The sequence below is a fragment of the Pseudochaenichthys georgianus genome, chromosome 13, assembly GCF_902827115.2.
Source record: "Pseudochaenichthys georgianus chromosome 13, fPseGeo1.2, whole genome shotgun sequence".
NCBI lineage: Eukaryota > Metazoa > Chordata > Actinopteri > Perciformes > Channichthyidae > Pseudochaenichthys > Pseudochaenichthys georgianus.
In genome coordinates this window covers 27,202,082-27,220,068 of record NC_047515.1, presented here as the reverse complement: position 1 = coordinate 27,220,068, position 17,987 = coordinate 27,202,082, and the positions used below count along the sequence as shown (strand labels likewise).

Below are 17,987 nucleotides of genomic sequence, written 5' to 3'. Positions count from 1 at the left end.
ACCTAGTCTGAAGGAGAGAGGGCCACCAGCGGTGCTTCTCACCCACATGGCTAAGAAGAGCAGAAGCGCCCAGGCTGTGAGCATCTTCTATGACTCCTCATGGGTCCTACCCCGGGGGTGCCCCTGTCACAGCCACCTGAAGGAAGCACAAAGCAGAGTACAGCATTAACACTTTAACTGACATGAAGAGGGACATACAAAAGTCAAAGCTGTGCACCAGACGGATAAAACTAACGGACACTCAGTTTATCTCGCTCCCTCAAAGTCTGTCTATCTCTCTTGTTGCATTCTGGGAATCTGATAGTTAGAGTGTGAGACTGCTGGTAAGTACATCTGAGGCCCAAAGGAGAGTTAAAGGTCCCATGTCATGCTTTTCCGGTTATTACCCGTCCCCTTGTGTGTTATGAAGGTTTTTATGCATGTAAACGGTCTGCAGAGTCAAAAACCCTCAAAGTACACCCTGTAGCGAATACAACTCTAACACAGTAAATACCTGTCTATGCTGCCCCAGAACGCCTCGTTGGAGATTTCTCTTTTTACATTTGTTTCTTCCGGGAACCGCATGACGTCATGCGGTTCCCGGAACCAAAATGGACCAATCCGCGGAGCTCCTCACACACCAGGATCCCTTGGCGTCACTATCAAACGCAGTGGGGGGACATTTAGCGTAAATGTTCAACTAACAGGGAGTCCCATTGACTTACATAGAGCTCCCTGGTTGGTAATAGACGAGTTGGGATCGCGGAGAAATGCTCTCCGCAGACCCATTCTCACAGCGTTATAAACCTTTTTCTTACTCAATATCAAGCCACACTTATTGTTTTTACTTCGGCTGTGAGTGTTTGTGTGTGCTCAGGATGAGTTTCGCGCTGTCTCGCTGTATCGCCAACCACACAGGTAAGCCAGCTCACTGAGCAGCGAGCCTCGTAATATCCCGACCAATCAGAGCACACTGGGCTCACAGGGAGGGGGCAGGAGCTCCAACAAGCCGTTTAGGAGAGAGAGTGAATACACATACTTTACAGAGATGCTGTATGAGAAACCAATGTGAGTTTGGAAAAATGCACAATATAAATCTATTTTAGTATACCTCAACAATGGAATGGCCATTTCTACTGATCATAATTCCATATTGTAAGAAAGGTTGCTGTTTTTTCTTTATTATTAATGGTAGTGTTTTTATATGTTGCTGTGTATTGTTTTTTTTTGGACAAAACATCCAATACTTCCTGCTTTCTGCTTGCAGTAGTCTTCAAATATCAAACTGGTAAAATCCTAGCCACAAACTGCTTTTCCAAACTTTAAAGGCATCATTGTCATAGTGTATAAATGTAAGTAGAAAAATGAAATTCTTCCATGCATGAAGCGCATGAACTTCTCACACGCTTTTAAGCTCCGGTGCCTCTTTTAACGCTTGGGCGAAGGCTGTCCATGACAACCTGTCATGTGTCTGTCATGAAAGATTAAGGCTTTTGGCTTTGTTTGCTGTGTTTTACTCTAAAGTAGGTTGTTCCCTGTGTTATTTTCCCATGTACTCCTCTCTTCTTTGCTTTTCTAGTGAAGGCTATTCACTTCAGTTAATGTATCATTTTTTAGTTTAGCGTCTTTAATTACCTTTTTTTTTTGTACCCTTGTCCAGTGTGTCCTTCTGAGTTAATAATGTGTTTTCAGTCTCATATTTACACAGGCACAAGATTGCAAAATTGTGTTTTTTTTTGTATTGGTGGTTGACAAAAAAGGTCAAACCTGAGAACACTTTGCTTGATGGTGGTTCATATCTGGTTGCCAAAGGCAGCAGGGCAACATTTGTTGAGCTCTGTTTCCAATTTGACACTGTTTCCAGAACATCTGATGTTTTGCTCTTCATGTCACTTCTGTTGAAAGGGCATCCAAGGCTTACATCAGCTAAAATGCCAAAATCACAGTAGCTGAAGGTATTACCATGATATTGTGTGCCATGTGTCAACATTGTGTTCCCTGTGATTCTTATTTTGTGGTTTGAACTCACTCCTACTGGTTTAGGAACACAATGATTTAACAGTATTGTGTGGAAGGGAAAATATAAAAGAGCAGTAGTTGCAGAGAAGATAAATCAGAAAGTTGGTTTTAGTTCTCTTTCAAGATACCGACAGTAAGGAGCATAAATACTGTAGGTACCTTGGGGCCTTTAAAGTAGAGTACATAATGTTCTAAGCCAGGGGAACAGTTTAATTGGAGGTGAAGCTAGGTCTGTATTTATCAAATATTTCCTAATGAGCCCTCATGACACGCATTTAAACCAGTGAAGGGTGAGTGAAACTTATTTATAATAATTTTGTCCGTGTTCAGAATAATTGCTCCATCTATTAACCTGGACCCACACCACAGAATTGTTTCATTTATTGCTTAATTGAAAACATGGAAATTGAGTCATCCAGCGCTGATTTGGTAGCAGCTGTTATTACATGTATTACCTCTCCAAGCGCTACAACATGCATATTCAATAGTTTCCCCCCCATTAAATGAAGGTAGATTCTGAATTACACAGCAGATAAAAAAAATGTATTTATATTGGTATAATAATAATAATGATACATTTCATTTATATAGCGCTTTTTTAAGTACTCAACGTCGCTTTAAAATAATACAATTCACACAACAAACGAAGATTTAGTTATCTTTGATACGGTGGCCAACTTCCAAGATAGCATGCCACAAATGTGTGCCTTATTGAGCTAATCTAGGTTTATACTGTAACTAAAACACATCTACATTTGCACAGTTAACAAAAAACTTCACACTTATTTTGAAAAAAATGATGCAAGGTTCAATGCCAGATTGAATTACATTACATTACATTGCATTTAGCTGACGCTTTTATCCAAAGCGACTTACAATAAGTGTGTTCGACCAACAAAATACAAACTTGAAGAAAACAGAATCATATAAGTAAATCAGGTTTCATAGAGCAAAAACATTTCAAGTGCTACTCAACTGGCTTTAGGTAAGCCAGTCCTTTAATTATCCTATCCGAATTAAATTGGTTTAAAGCAGCTACAATCAATATTTGACGTATTGTGTTTAGGTCTTTTGGTTAATTCTAATTTTCCCCTGCAGGAGGAGGCTGTTCTCATAAAAAAGCTCTTAAAACGCCGAGCACAAAATAGACACACACAGTTAGAAAATAACTGGTGAACATGGTGGACAACTTAGCAGCTAAATAGCAAAGTACTTCAATAAGGAGTTGATAGAGACCACAAACAAATCTGAAAACAATTCACAACATGCCATCATTTATTTCCCAACACGATATTGTGTAAAAAAAACAAAACATTTTTCTAAGGGTATTTATAGTCTTATTTTGAATCATTGCAGTGCCTTGAAATTATTCTTGGATGCTTGATAAAATATGTATCTTTTTATCAAGGTTCGGCTTTGGTATTTAATCTTTATTAAAGGTATGAAAGGAGTGGGTGGTTCTGATAACCAAAGAAAGAAGGCATGCTGACTTCTTGTCAGTGCTTATGTTACAGAGAATAAACTGTTTGTTGTCTTTCTATAGAGAGGTTAGTGAATATTGCTGGAGCTGTGAGGACTTTACTTTGGACAGGACAAACAAAGAGTCTGCAAGATTGGTGCAGCGACACCAGGGTTGCCAACTCTCACGCATCTGGCATGTGACACACGCTTTCACTCTCAGTCTCACGCTCTCATGCTGCCCAAACTATTCTCACGCCAAAAACAAGATGAACCGGTGATCGTTTTTGGTTTGTTATTTAAAATGTTGAGTTGACAGCTGCTCAAGCTGTCGATCCGCTCCCTCCCCGCCCCCACCAGTCTTAACAACGTCAACAGACAGCAGAGCAGTGGGAGCCGACACGTATTGCGCATGCACAGATCTAAGATCCAGTAGAAATGATAAAAAAGTAAAAGTCTGCTGCTTATTGTTCTACTCGGCCAAAATAGAGTCAAAGATTATATGAGAGTGAGAGTGTGTTAATTAATATATTTGGCAGTTTGGAGTAAGTCTGTAGATTTGTTTGGGTGCGTGTATTTCATGTATAGGCATCTCACGATAATGAATTTTGTTGGATACATTTTCCCGGAAATTATTGCGATAAACGATAATATTGTCGGCACCGTTGTATGACCATTTTAGACCACTGACGTAATGATAATATATAATAATAATTCAAGTACATCCTTTCAAACTGCTAGTCACATCCTCATGTAAATGGCAATTTATCGAGGTTAGAAAAGTTATCGAGTTCATTTTTATTTATCGTACGATAAGTCAACTAATTGCTTATCGTGACAGGCCTATGCACACAATAAAACAGTGGAAACCAACATGTGTTTGACTTTCATTACTGAATGAAACGTTGTGCCCTTTATAGTCTGTGTCCAATATTGTGTATTTGTATATATATCCTATATATGCTAAGGTCCCGCTACTGACACGATAGCAGTCATTTAGTGCGCATATGTGTAATTAAACCCATGATATCAAAATCTCACTCCAGCCAGGTACCCAAAGTTGGCAACCCTGAGCTACATTCAATAGACCAGGGGCCTCATTTATAACGCCGTGCGTAGGATTCACGTGGGAAGGTTGCTTACGTAATAGAAATCCGAAAAATAGGTACAGACATTTTCCGATTCACCAAACATTGCGTACCGGCGAGGAAAGTGCGTACAGCACTTCCTACGCCGGTTTCCCTTTATAAATCACAATCGACTCGAAATGCGGTGCAGCTTTTGCGGGCTTCACGTAACGCCCATACAGTATTTGCCTATAAATAGTCAAAGAAACGCCCATTCATTCATTCATTCTGACTGACTTTATGAAGAAGATCGCAGGAAATGACGGCTGAACAGCTAAAAAAGACATCTCACACCGTGTCAGATTTTGGTTATTTTGGGGAGGTCGAGATAAATCATATTGTTTGGTGGATGCAGTTTGAACCAGAGTAGCAGCATGGAGGTCGGATCGTCACCAAAATAAATAAGTGGCCCGAAAAAAGTTCATGACAAAATAAATACACATAGCCTAACCTTACTCAGGCAGTGTGTTTGTACCGGGGACAGGAGACACCCCCTTGATGAGAAATTGTAAGAAGTGATCGGGGAATCCCTCCGGAGTGGAGTCATGACGACTGGATCTGAATTATGTTTTCGTATTTGGTGGTTTGTGTCCCAGCTGTTGCAGCAACCCTATATCCACCAGTTAAAGGAAACACAACCAATGTGTTGTGTTATTTTCGCTGTACAATTGACCACATATGGTGTTCTTAGTTTCCATACCTCCTGTGTTTTACGAGCGACTTATCAAGTCTTAGAAAACGGCATAAAACACGATTAAACGTGATAGTATATAAAACCATGATCGTTCTACAACCTATAGAAATGCAAAATGGCGTCAGTTTAGACGTAATTCTGTCCTCCTGCTTACCGCATCATTTATGAGAAAACATTTCATAACATTAGCACAACATATTCGAGGTGGTTTTAAATAACATTTACGTATTTATTTATTTCTCCAAGTTATGTTTTTGTGTGCACTGAGGAGTCTCAAACAGGCGTTTGTTTAATCATTTTAAGATTGGCTTTAATCAATGTTTGAAAATGAATTCTTCATATATGATAAATGAGAGGTAACATTTTGTTTATGGTATTATTTCCACATATTTCTCTCCATTCTTCCTTCTGCCAACAGTGTCGCAGTTTCTCTTCTCTCCCATTTGTGTGCTTAGTGCGTACGCATGGGTTAGAGTTTGCGTGGAGGACCGCACATTTTCCCGTCAAGTTAGTATTTTATAAATCGCAAACATTGCGTAGAAACTGGCAGTTCAATGTGCTGTGCCTTTACCTTTGTGGCGTATTTCATCAAATGTACACATTTGTCTCGGGAGCTTAGGTTTCTGGGTTTGAGGAAGTGTCTCTGCGGGCCATTGGGACATCACTACAGGACAGAATCAAAGAGTTGGGGCAGAAGACCCAGTGGAGGTCTTGCAAAAACTGGTAGTAGCTTGCCGCATTGCTGAAGATGTTAACAACAACACAAGGGACACAACAGAGAAGTTTAGCTTCATGTAGGCAGTAAAAAAGGTGTTGTGTTTTGTGTGTGAGGAATTGTTATTTTGTTTCTTTAATTCTTATGTAGCCTCTTGTGAGTAAACTGCTGCCGAGTTGTATCCTATGCACTCTGCACTCTTTCTACATAAAATGTATCCCAGTAGCACATTGATAACACTGATGATCTTATGCCTAGACAGAACAACATTTTCTGTTTTCGTGTAAGAACATGCCAATGCGCTTGTCAGAGAAAATGTTTTTGATGTCAGAAAAGCCATTGAAGGTAGAATATATGTAATACATAGACCAAATGTTTCAGGAAAAAATAAAGTATAGCTATAAAGCATCTAATAGGGCAAAAATAATGTCTGTAATTAACTTTAACTGTGTATGTGGACATAGTTTGCTGCAAAATGTTTCTCACAAATGCACACACACACATTGCTCAATAGAAAAATAATCATGTGACTTGTGATTGGCACAGGCTCATGTAGTTTCAGAATTACTTACAGCCACTTTCCTGTGAGTTGCTATTGAGCAGATTGCACTTATTCACTCCCCCATCTAAAACATTCAAAAGGGCTCAATTATGTTGTATCCAAAGAATATCTTTGCACTTATTCACTCCCCCATCTAGAACTTTCTTTTCAGATGTGTATACGTGCAATCTGCTATATAGCAACTCACAGGAAAGTGGCTGTAAGTCATTGTGAAACTACATGAGCCTGTGGCAATCACAAGTCTATGATTATTGTTTCTATTCAGCGTTTGCATTTATGTTTGTGCCTCCTTAAAACTAAAAAAGGAATCACTCAGGGTGCAACAGCATGCCTTTTTATTGAAGTTATTTGAATATGAGAAGTAAAATAAAGCCAGTTTATTGAATAAACAATTGCAAACAATTGCACTTCATTTCTGGCATTGGAAAATATTTCAGGATTAATGACCTACACTGGCAAGAGGATATCAAATCCCCAACCCCAGCAACATGAATACGGAAATAAGAGTTTACATCAGGTTTACATCAGGTTCACATTGATGTCGTCCGCCTACCGTTCATATTTATGGTAACATTTGGCGGGGTTTTAAGACTACCTTACTGAGTTATGGCTCAGGAGAGCCTTGGGGAAAAGTTGCATCCAACTGTCAACACATCAAGATCATTTCAGAGACCTTTGCTGGGGAAACTATGCAAATAACAGCTGTCAAGAGTCTTCCCCCAAGGTTTTTAGAGAAGGTGAAAAACAGCATAGAATGAAGGGACTGTTTCAAAAACAAGCAACTGTTTCAATACCCATGGAAGTAAGTATGGAACATCAATGTCAATGGTAGCTAAGATACTGTAACAGATGCCTTCACAAGCTTCACAAGACAGAATCCTTGGCAAGCCTTGGATTGGCGCTCAATGCGATCTGTCAAACGAATCGCTCTTCAGTGAGATCAGCTCATTCATGTCAGAGTTCAACACAAATTCTAATAAACTCAATACAGGAGTAAAAAAAAACTTGAGTTGCCCTCGTTTTCAAGACTCCTGAATCTAATTTGTCAGTTTGAGTTAAGCTCCTGATGTGAAAAACACAGATTGATCTATATTTCTACTACTCTATTGCTACTCTACTGAAGCAGACTCGCCTAGAATGCTGTCACGTTGAAAGAGAGTAGATTAGGATTAGGAAATATATGAGTAGAGCCTGGGATTCTAAAACAGAGACAAGTAGGAGAAGTTAGAGGTGAGGGCATTCAGGAAAAAGAGATGAATAGTGAGTTGCCTTGGTACCCTCGGGTGTACGTCAGACATTTATATTCTGTCCTGTATAGACAAACTATGTGTGTTGAAAACCAACAGTGCCAAGATGTTTTAATTGTCTTTAATTTTCAGACCTGTTAACATAAGTCTTGATTAATGTATCCTTTATTGTAAAGATATATGGACAAAAGACTTAATTTGAGTCTTGAGTCCAGATCTCCTCTCTCTCAATATGTGAACTTTATATCACAAGCAGCTCAACCCCTTCATGCCTAAAGTCCACTAATGTCCTCAACAATTGTATTTATTTACTTAAAGGCAGGTTTTGTACTCTGTCTGGAACCAAACATTTTTAAATAAATATTAAATGCTAGATTTGGAATGTCCATTGCTGCAGTATTTGGACATATATTAAGTCCTCATGACACTAACATTGTACAGAAACCTTGTAACAATATAACACGGTGATAATTCTTCCTCAGTGCAAAATCAGCAACATATTTAAAGTCCCACTGCAGAGAGGAGGAATGAAGAGAACAATGGTACAGATTACTTTTACTGTGAGTTGGCTAGAAAGGGTAGAGAGACAGGCAATCATACTGCATACATACCCATTGCATGTTCAGCATAAGCCTCCACTGAATACCGAATAGGCTGTGAGGATCGTGAAATAAAATGCTGGCTATTGTAACTCTTCTTTTGTTTCTTTGCTCACAGAAAAGCCAAGGAGGCAGAGATGGGGGGATGACATCAGAAAAAAGGGGGACTACTTGAAATCATAGCTTTTTTCTTTCACAGTTTTAAAAAGATACAGAATAAAAAAGACTGTGAACTACAGGTTGTTTTTTTCTACAGAAGAACAGTATGTCAGTGCCTTGAAAAATTGTACCTGACTTTGACCAAAACAGGTTGAGGGGGCTAAGAACAGAGGGAATTAAGAAACAAAATACAAAACACAATAGATGTTAAGCCAATATTGTATTGACTAGAAAATGGGATAATAACGTTGCTCCAGAACACTGGATGCTTATTAGGCAACTGTTTAGCCATAGCTAAAGCTTGGTTTTCATGTTTTGCTTCCTCCTAATAGCCAAAACCCAAATAGAACAGCTTTAAGAATTCATAATACTCAAAACATACAATTATTTGCATTAGAAACAAAATACATCTTTAAAATGACTGTTTTAGTTCACAGTGTTTCATAAATAAAGAACTGGAACAATATGCAAAAGACCAAGAAAAATAGGTTAGAGATTATTATGTGGAAATCATTTTGGAACTGATCGAATTTGCATTCAGTTTTTAGCTGAAGAAAATATTGGATATACTGAAAAAGGAGGTTTTTGGGTTTGAAATAAAACAACACATTTACACTACGAATAGCACAGCAATTCTTCCTTGTAACAAATGGATAATTTGCCTTTCTACAAATGCTGGTCCATGCCTGTTCAATAAGAAAAAGCAATTCGCTCAAGCACACACACACACAATCCATTTTTAGTTAAATCCAATTTCTATAAAAGCAACAGGGTGACACAAACAGTTTTGCAGCACAGACTGCCGTTAAGTATCAGTGTCATATTTGACAAATAGGCCTTTGTATTTATATAGCTTTTGGAGGAAAACAGATACTCTGAAGCAATAGAACCATTTTTCCTCAATCTCATTCTCAAATCTCAACCTGCTGCTCCCTGTCGTGTGACAATGTGCTTGTCTCTGTGTTTGCAACCAATAGAGATGTGCGCAGTATATATATTTTTATCTTAGGGGAACATTACCAGCGAGAATGTTTTTTATTGTAAAGATCTGACTGAACTAAATCCTCCTCAAGATCAAACCTTACCTGCACATTACTGCAAACTGTATGGTTAAGGCTGTGATGCTCTGTAAGGGCCATAACAAATACAAATATAGTGGTTATGTTTTATTACAGGTGGGCCTTAGAATCAGCACAGGAGTAAACTAATACACTGAACAAAAATATAAACGCAACACTTTTGTTTTTGCTCCCATTTTTCATGAGATGAACTCAAAGATCTAAAACATTTTCTATATACACAAAATAACCATTTCTCTCAAATAGTGTTCACAAATCTGCAAACATCTGTGATAGTGAGCACTTCTCCTTTGCCGAGATAATCCATCCCAGCTCACAGGTGTGGCATATCAAGATGCTGATTAGACAGCATGATTATTGCACAGGTGTGCCTTAGAATGGCCACAATAAAAGGCCACTCTGAAACGTGCAGTTTTGCTTTATTGGGGGGGTCTGGGGGGGGTCCGAAAACCAGTCAGTATCTGGTGTGAGGGGTAGGGGTAGGGTTAGGGTAATGTTGTGAATCGAGTGGCCTGTGTTCGTCGTCCATAACATACGCCTGCCCATACCATAACCCCACCACCACCATGGGCCACTCGATTCACAACATTACCCTAACCCCTAGAAATGGTTATTTTGTGTATATAGAAAATCTCATGAAAAATGGGAGCAAAAACAAAAGTGTTGCGTTTATATTTTTGTTCAGTGTATAATGGGAGTGCCTTTCTGGCTTTAGAGAGGTGGAGAAGGTTATAAATACAGCAGCTTTACTCTGACCCTCACACTAAACTGATGCCTGGTAGTAATAATAATAATAATAATACATTACATTTATAAAGAGCTTTCCTGGTGCTCAAAGCGCCTAATAGTTCACTAACTGAATAGCTGGCAACAAGGCTTTTCTTACATATCATGTTGACGGCCTGGCAACAGCATGAATTTGCTCCGCATCCCATGACACCAGTCTTGAAATAATCTTTGTACCAGGGTATGAGTAATACAGTACTTGATTCTGATTGGCTGCAGGGTGTACTGTGTAATAATGTCTGATAATATTAAGTAGTTCTAATGATGAGACTGTTTGTGCACTATCCTAAATGATTGAGCTTGCTGTTAAAGTCTGATTTTGCAATATGTTTATTGCTACACCTTAATCTTATGCAAACAACTAACATTTATTTTTTCCAAATCAGGAAATATTGCAACTATGATGACTGGGATAATTCACTCAAACAGACGGTGAAAAAGAGGAGATCTACACAAAAAAAGAACAAATGTGTTTGTAAATAAACCAATTCTGAAAACTACACCTTTGATGCTCTGAATGAGAGCCTGCGAGGGGTTCGACACTGTTTCTCAAAATGTAATGATCATTTTTATCGCATAGCCAATCATTTAGCATTCCCATTAAACTCACTATTTCAGATTCCTACCAATAGTAAACATTTGTGATCAACTTGATATTAATATTTAGGAAAATGACATAGCTTGATACAAATATATTTGCTGTTCATCAAACCTATGTAAAGTTATTGACTTCTAACCTTGTTAAAACAACTCAAGCTTTCTTGCTTATATGTGAGCCAAAGGGTTTAGTGAGCTGCGTGGACTAGAAATATCTCCTTTTGCCAAGGAGATCTAAGGTTCATCTCCAAAGATAAAGACGCTTATTGGATGGCAACGATTGTTCCAGGTTTAGATCAAACCTTTAAGAACATGGATTTATGATCATAGCATAAGCGGGATAATGTCAATGAAGTGGTTGATAATCGGTCGTCCATTGATTCCTGATAATGGAGACCACTTTGGGCATTTTCTTTTTATATTCCTTTTTTTAGCCCAATCAACTAAGACACAAATCAACCCCCCCCCAAACACAGCAAGAACTCCCGTCACACCACTACAATAAGAGGTCTCAGCTTGGCTTTAAAATCAAGACCGTGAGCTTGTCTGTGCTGTTTCGAAAGGGGCAAGATGAGAAGGATCAGCGATTGACAGACCAGGAGGGTCTGACAGCTGGTTGCCTTGTCTGTTTGATAGTTTACACAATCCAAATATCAAAACTGTCAATCAAACATCAAACATTGTGTAATTCAATTGAAAATGACCCATTAAAACTGACAGATTGAACAAAAGGAAAGTCAGATGCATAATGAGACTCCCATATTTGCATATATTCATGTTCTGTTGCATTGGGAGTCTCAGAACTGCACGAAAGCAACTTGTAGATGGAAATAAGTGATGTGTGACCAATGTTCAGGGAGGTTTGAGAGACTGTCAGAAGCTGCATGAAATTAATATGCATGTGGTATGTATATTCCTGAATGTTTGCGGTGAGTTCAAAGAGAATTTATGTCTGTTTGTTTGAAATGTCTAGACATGAGAAATAACAATGAACTCAACAAAGGAGTTAGTAAAGAGGTATTTGTATATGGAAAGTACGAGTCTGTTGTTCAGTTCTTTGTAAGGGGAGTTTCTGCTCTGGAATGAACTGGACCCTCACAGTCAACAACACTCATCAACATTTCCCAGCAGCAAACACACATTTTTATTATCACTAAATCTCAGCGTTCTCCTTGTCAGGGACAACACAAGGTGGAGGGAAATTGCTCTGAAGATGCTCATTAAATGGAATCATGATATCTAGGAGTAAGTCTAAGATAGCCTGGCCTACTGTACACTAATCTAAGAGGCTTCATCAAATTCACTGACTGTGTGGGAGCCTGGGGAGTTTGCAGACTTGCAGTGGTTCAGTTAACAGTATTTTGGAGAAAATACCAGTTGTATACGGTACCTAGGATTTGTATTAGGGATGGGAACGATTAATCGAATATTCAAAATTATTCAGGTAAATATAAGAATATGAGAACATGAGTTATGAAGTTTTATTTTTGGTGGGGTGCCTAAGTTGATTACATATGATCAAATGGAATAATTCAATGTATACGACAGTGCCATAGCTAAGTGTGTTAGGTCTAAAGGTGTGTTTTGCTCCGCTCACCGGTCCCTCACAGCGCGCAGAGCTGCAGGTGCTGATTCTCTCTCTCTTGCGTCCGGTTATACTTCACTCGCGTTCATGTCCAAATCCATCAAATCTAGCTAGTTCTAGCTAATGATATGGCTGCTGCCCCTCCCTACACGCAGATCACGCAGACTCAAACCTCATCTTACAGTATGCCCTAATTCCAGCTGAGAGGGTCTTCACTACAGCTGGCCTGATTGTGAATCGTCTCCGCACCCGCCTCTCCACTGAGTAGACATGCTCATATTCTTAAACAAGAATAAGTATTGAATAGCTGCATTCTGTGCATAGGTCCTGTTATAGGTTGTTGATCTCTGTTGTAATAGGGTTACGTTACCCTGACCCGTTATGTTGTTCGTGTGTGATCCCTCTTTCCTTTAAAAACCAAGTTATGTTTTAAGCATGAAAGCTGTAGGCCTATCTGTCAACTGTTCAAACTGTGATCACCAGTTCAATACATTTGACAAATTCGACTTGGTTTCTATACTTATTTGAACATGTATTTAAAAAATTTTTTTATAGGATATGTACATTTCAGTTAATTGGTTAACCGTTTTTTTGGGGGTTGAATATTCGAATATACATTTGCTTTCAAATTCCCATCCCTAATTTGTAACATCAATTGTTTCCACCTTTGGATGCCCTACTTTCCCAGAAGATTTGTCCATTATTACTAGCTTTAGGGAAAGAGTAACCAAACATACACATTTCCTGGGTAGTAATAAACATTGGGGGTAAAGAAAAAGATTACCAAGTCAAGAACTAAGCAATTAAATATTAGACAAAAACGAATATATACAGTATATAAAATAGATAACAGTGTAAACTCAGAAGATTTAAAGAAGATGGTTTGCTCTTTCATTTATTTACTGAACGTATATATGTTGTACAGCAAAGTGTCCTTCGAGTATTCATCTGAAGCCCAGGCACATATTGTTCTACATGTCACTGTGCTTGCTATCTTGTTAGAAAAACTGAATCAGCTCTGCCATTCTGCAGATCTATGGAGCTATTTCAGGGCCATACGTTTTGATAATTCAACAAAATACAATTTATTTGAAAGTTCAAGTTTTCATCCTGAACTTTGAAAAATACAATGATGTATTCAAAATAAAAATAAGTATTTGAAATCATTTTTCAGGTTGAATATTATTTTGATTCAGTTCAGCAATTTTTTTGGAATAAAATATTTATTTTCAGATTTCACTTTTATACATATTTTGATATTTGAATCCTTATTTTTTTTAGTTGCAGATTTTTCTTTTTCAGATTCAAAACAATTATTTTTTCAGTTTCAAATCTTCTTTTTTCAGGTTTCACATTGCTTTTCACCTTCAGATCGTTTTTCACTTTCAGATCTTTTTTTTCGCTTTCAGATCTTTTTTTTCTCGCTTTCAAACTTTTGGCCCTGATTTGCTTGGGGGGGCGGGGCTTACCAAAGAGTAGTTGGGCATCCTGAGTGACAGGCCACCTCTGTCATGTTGCCTTCATGGATGTTAGTAATAGGTAGCGCGGGAAATATAACTCAATACTTTCAATACTCCCGTGATTGGTGGTAAACAAAACTGATACCAGCGTCAAAGTTCCGTTAAGCGAGCTGTTGAGCATCGTAGTTGGTAAGATAAACTTTTAAAACTTGTTGAGAGCTAAAACTAGTCTTTGCTGCTGCCTCAAAGAGGAGAAGGGGGGAGAGGGGGAGACAGGAGAGGCTGATTCAGGAGCACAGACACACTCGCAACTATACATGAACCCAAAACAAATAAATAAACAAGTTTCAATGTTTTTTCATATTGGATATGGTATGTTATTGGTTATGGCCATGTTATTATGATTTTATGATTATTTAAATGTATACAGTTCTGTTTCAGTGGGTGTAGTCTCTCTCTTTATTTCCCCCTCAAAGTGCACCAGATTGATGCATTTAAGTCCAACATTGAAAAAAAAATCTGCCCCCGGACCCCCCTAGAGGGTTTGAAGTCCACCCCCACTTAAAATATGTTCACATGAATAGGTTCCTAAATAGATTTGCACATTTGTTTAAATAGTAACCCATCTCCATATGTTTATTTTTTGGTAGTAGATTTAGACTAGAGGGCTATCACTATGGGCAGCAACGCTGTAAATATTGACAAATAAATCCAGCAAAATGGCACAAAAAACTGGTAGTGGCCTGGCTGGGTGTATAATTCCCGGCCTGACTTATTGTCCCAGTCCGGCCCTGGTCTGACCGCTGCAGGAAGGAAGGACCTGCGGTGAGACAGCGGGAGATGTGCGTCAGGTCCACCAGAACAACCTGCTGGCTCGTTGCGGATACGTAATTTCACATACTAGCACAGTTTATTGCGCATTTCCCATGATTGTTGCCAACTACGATGCTAAACAGCTCGCTTAATGGAACTTTGACTGGTATCTGGTATCAGTTTTGTAACATCCATGAAGGCAACATGACAGAGGGAGGCCTGTCACTCAGGATGCCCAACTACTCTTTGGTAAGCCCCACCCCTCAAGCAACATCAGGGCCAAAAGTTTGAAAGCGAAAAAAAAAGATCTGAAAGCGAAAAACGATCTGAAGGTGAAAAGCAATGTGAAACCTGAAAAAACAAGATTTGAAATTGAAAAAATAATTGTCTTGAATCTGAAAACGAAAAATCTGCAACTGAAAAAAATAAGGATTCAAATATCAAAATAGGTATAAAAGTGAAATCTGAAAATAAATATTTTATTCCAAAAATTGCTGAACTGAATCAAAATAATATTCAACCTGAAAAATGATTTCAAATACTTATTTTTATTTTGAATACATCATTGTATTTTTCAAATTTCAGGATAAAAACTTGAACTTTCAAATAAATTGTATTTTTTTGAATGATCAAAACTTATGACCCTGAAATAGCTCCATACAGATCTGCCTTCATTCACATCAGCTCTACCAACTTATTGAGAAGCATGCTAATTCAATTGCGAAGGTATTGACGGACCAATCTGAATACATTATTAATTCATTGTACACACCAACCACTAGTTGTCTAACTCAGCATGCATCTGGCAGAAAGCTGGGACACTAGCGGTTCATTAATAAAACACTTATATATAAACCGCAAAATCTCAAATGAAACTTGTTTATAACTTTAGGAGGCAAACAGGAGGAGCCCTTTTTGTACTATGGAAGTCAAACGTGATTTTGTAAATGTTTATTTGACATGTAACTAGGGTTGGGAACCGAAACTCGGTTCCAGATGAGAACCGATAAGAAAATGCCGGATACCGGGTACCCATACAAAATACACAATTTCGGTTCTGCTTAACGGTTCCTACAGTAAACGCGGTAGACCCTGTATTCCACCGGGTCCGTCTGCGCCGCGGTGACCAGGTGGAATACAGGATAAGGGCGGACTGGCCATCTGTGTGTTCTGGAGAATCACAGAACGGCCGGTCGTCAGCGGGCCGTTGACGACCGTTTAGATATTTTTGTTATCTAAACGTTTGACCTCTTTTTTTTACAATTTTGGAATCGAAACGGGGAATTGATAAGAACCGGAATCGATAAGCGGAATCGATACATTTCAAACGATACCCATCCCTACTGTACATGTAACTGACAAACATTCATCAAAATGTTATTTTGCAATATACCTCCATTTACACAATATTATGACTGTTGCACTGTATTGAAAAAAACGAACATTAAAAATATAAACGTATAATTTACATTCAGGTGTGGAACTGAGCATGTGAGTCAATCCAGGAAGTAAAGCAAACAATAATTGTTTACTAGTAACAATATCCCAAACATTGAAAGATGTAAAGCAGTATAGAATGATACTATAACATGGGGAGCAAAGTTGTAATGATACATTCATCAAACAGTAATAGGAGCAACACTGATAGCTTTTAAAGACAGTGGGGCAGAACAAGAGAGTCAAGGCTGATCTCGGGTGAGCCCGCCCATCAATATTTAGAAATATTTTGGCAGCCGGAATAAAAAAACCTGCACCAGGCTATTATGGAAGTTAAGAAGGGTTTAGCAATAAATGGCTTCACATTATGATGACAGGGAAGTTAAGCACAATCATCCCTAAAGGACGTTAATTTGAAGTTCTTATTAAATGATGATCTCAGATATCTCTTAATTGCAAATTGAAAAGCCCTGGCATCAATAATCTCCTCACAAAAATAAAGTTTAAAAGTGAGCACTGCCCTGGGCTATTTAAACTCCAGGCCAGTGTTTTTCTTAGTAGACACATGACTGCCACCTCTGGCGTGACAACATTGTATTTAAACTCATAATTATAAGTCTAGTCCTCAAGGATGCAGCAGATACGGTATGAGCATAGGTCAGATTGTGCGGCTGAATTTGCCCTGCATTCTGTAAGAACTGTCAAGCAAAGGCCCTTACAGCACATGACAGAGTACAAGAGTAAGAGGAGAGGAGGCTAAATTAGTCAATAATAGAAATTGAATGATCATCATAAGCAAGCTTTCTAGAGCATCCTCCCATTTTCCTTTGCCTTGTAATACCATTAAGACTATAATCAGATGAAAGTGACTTTGGCAGTTAAAACATTGCTAATTGATAATCATTTCAACTAAGAGAAGTGTACAATTGTCAAATTGCTCTTTCTAGTATGTGAATACTGTCTTACTTTCTGATTTTCACAGTTTAGATTAATCTATATATCATTTTATAGTGCAGATGCTGGATTTATAGTTGGCATAAAAAGCCTTTATAAACCTGTATTAACACAATCACTTAGATTCAGTAAGGGATAATGTGCAGCGACGCAGTCATTATGGGGAAAAGAACACTGACGCGAAGCATCGGCAGATCGGCATGCAGTTTGCTTTTCGGCCAAACTGTATACAGTTAAATCGAACGGACTTGTTTGTGCAGATGTGAGCGTCCTTAACAACGGTCAATAAGTCCTTGACAGCGGTCTGTCTGTTCTGGATTAACAACGTTTCACGTGTTCTGAATTAACCAATCAGAATTGAGTATTCAACTAAGCCATGTAATAAATGAAAGTAAGACAGGTGAACAACATAAATACATATTTACATGTATGGTTTAGGTATAAAGGGAAATTGATAGAAATTAATTATTAACATACTTCCAAAGTTAAATTTGTTGCAAAGCATGCAAAAGATGTCTTAAAAAGCATGTGCTGTTTCCAACAAAACAATTTGGAATGGATTGTGTTATCACTCAGATAATATAATAATCCCTTTTTTAACAACATATATATGTATATATTGTGGTGACACCATGTTGGACCATAATGCACCTCTTGTATTGTGTTGCCAGACGGACCCTTTAGTGGGAACACTGAGCTGTAGCTAATCATTCCTGC

The 17,987-nt window shown here is 38.3% G+C and overlaps 1 protein-coding gene across 1 annotated transcript in view; it reads right to left on the bottom strand.

Moving 5' to 3' along the window:
• Positions 1 to 17,987, bottom strand: part of grik4 (glutamate receptor, ionotropic, kainate 4) — a 398,096-nt gene that overhangs the window by 171,527 nt on the left and 208,582 nt on the right. The window contains exon 4 of the mRNA XM_034097561.2: positions 3 to 136. Within this exon, the coding sequence (XP_033953452.1) occupies positions 3 to 84 (82 nt within the window). The 5' untranslated portion in view covers positions 85 to 136. The remainder of the gene's footprint in view (positions 1 to 2; positions 137 to 17,987) is intronic.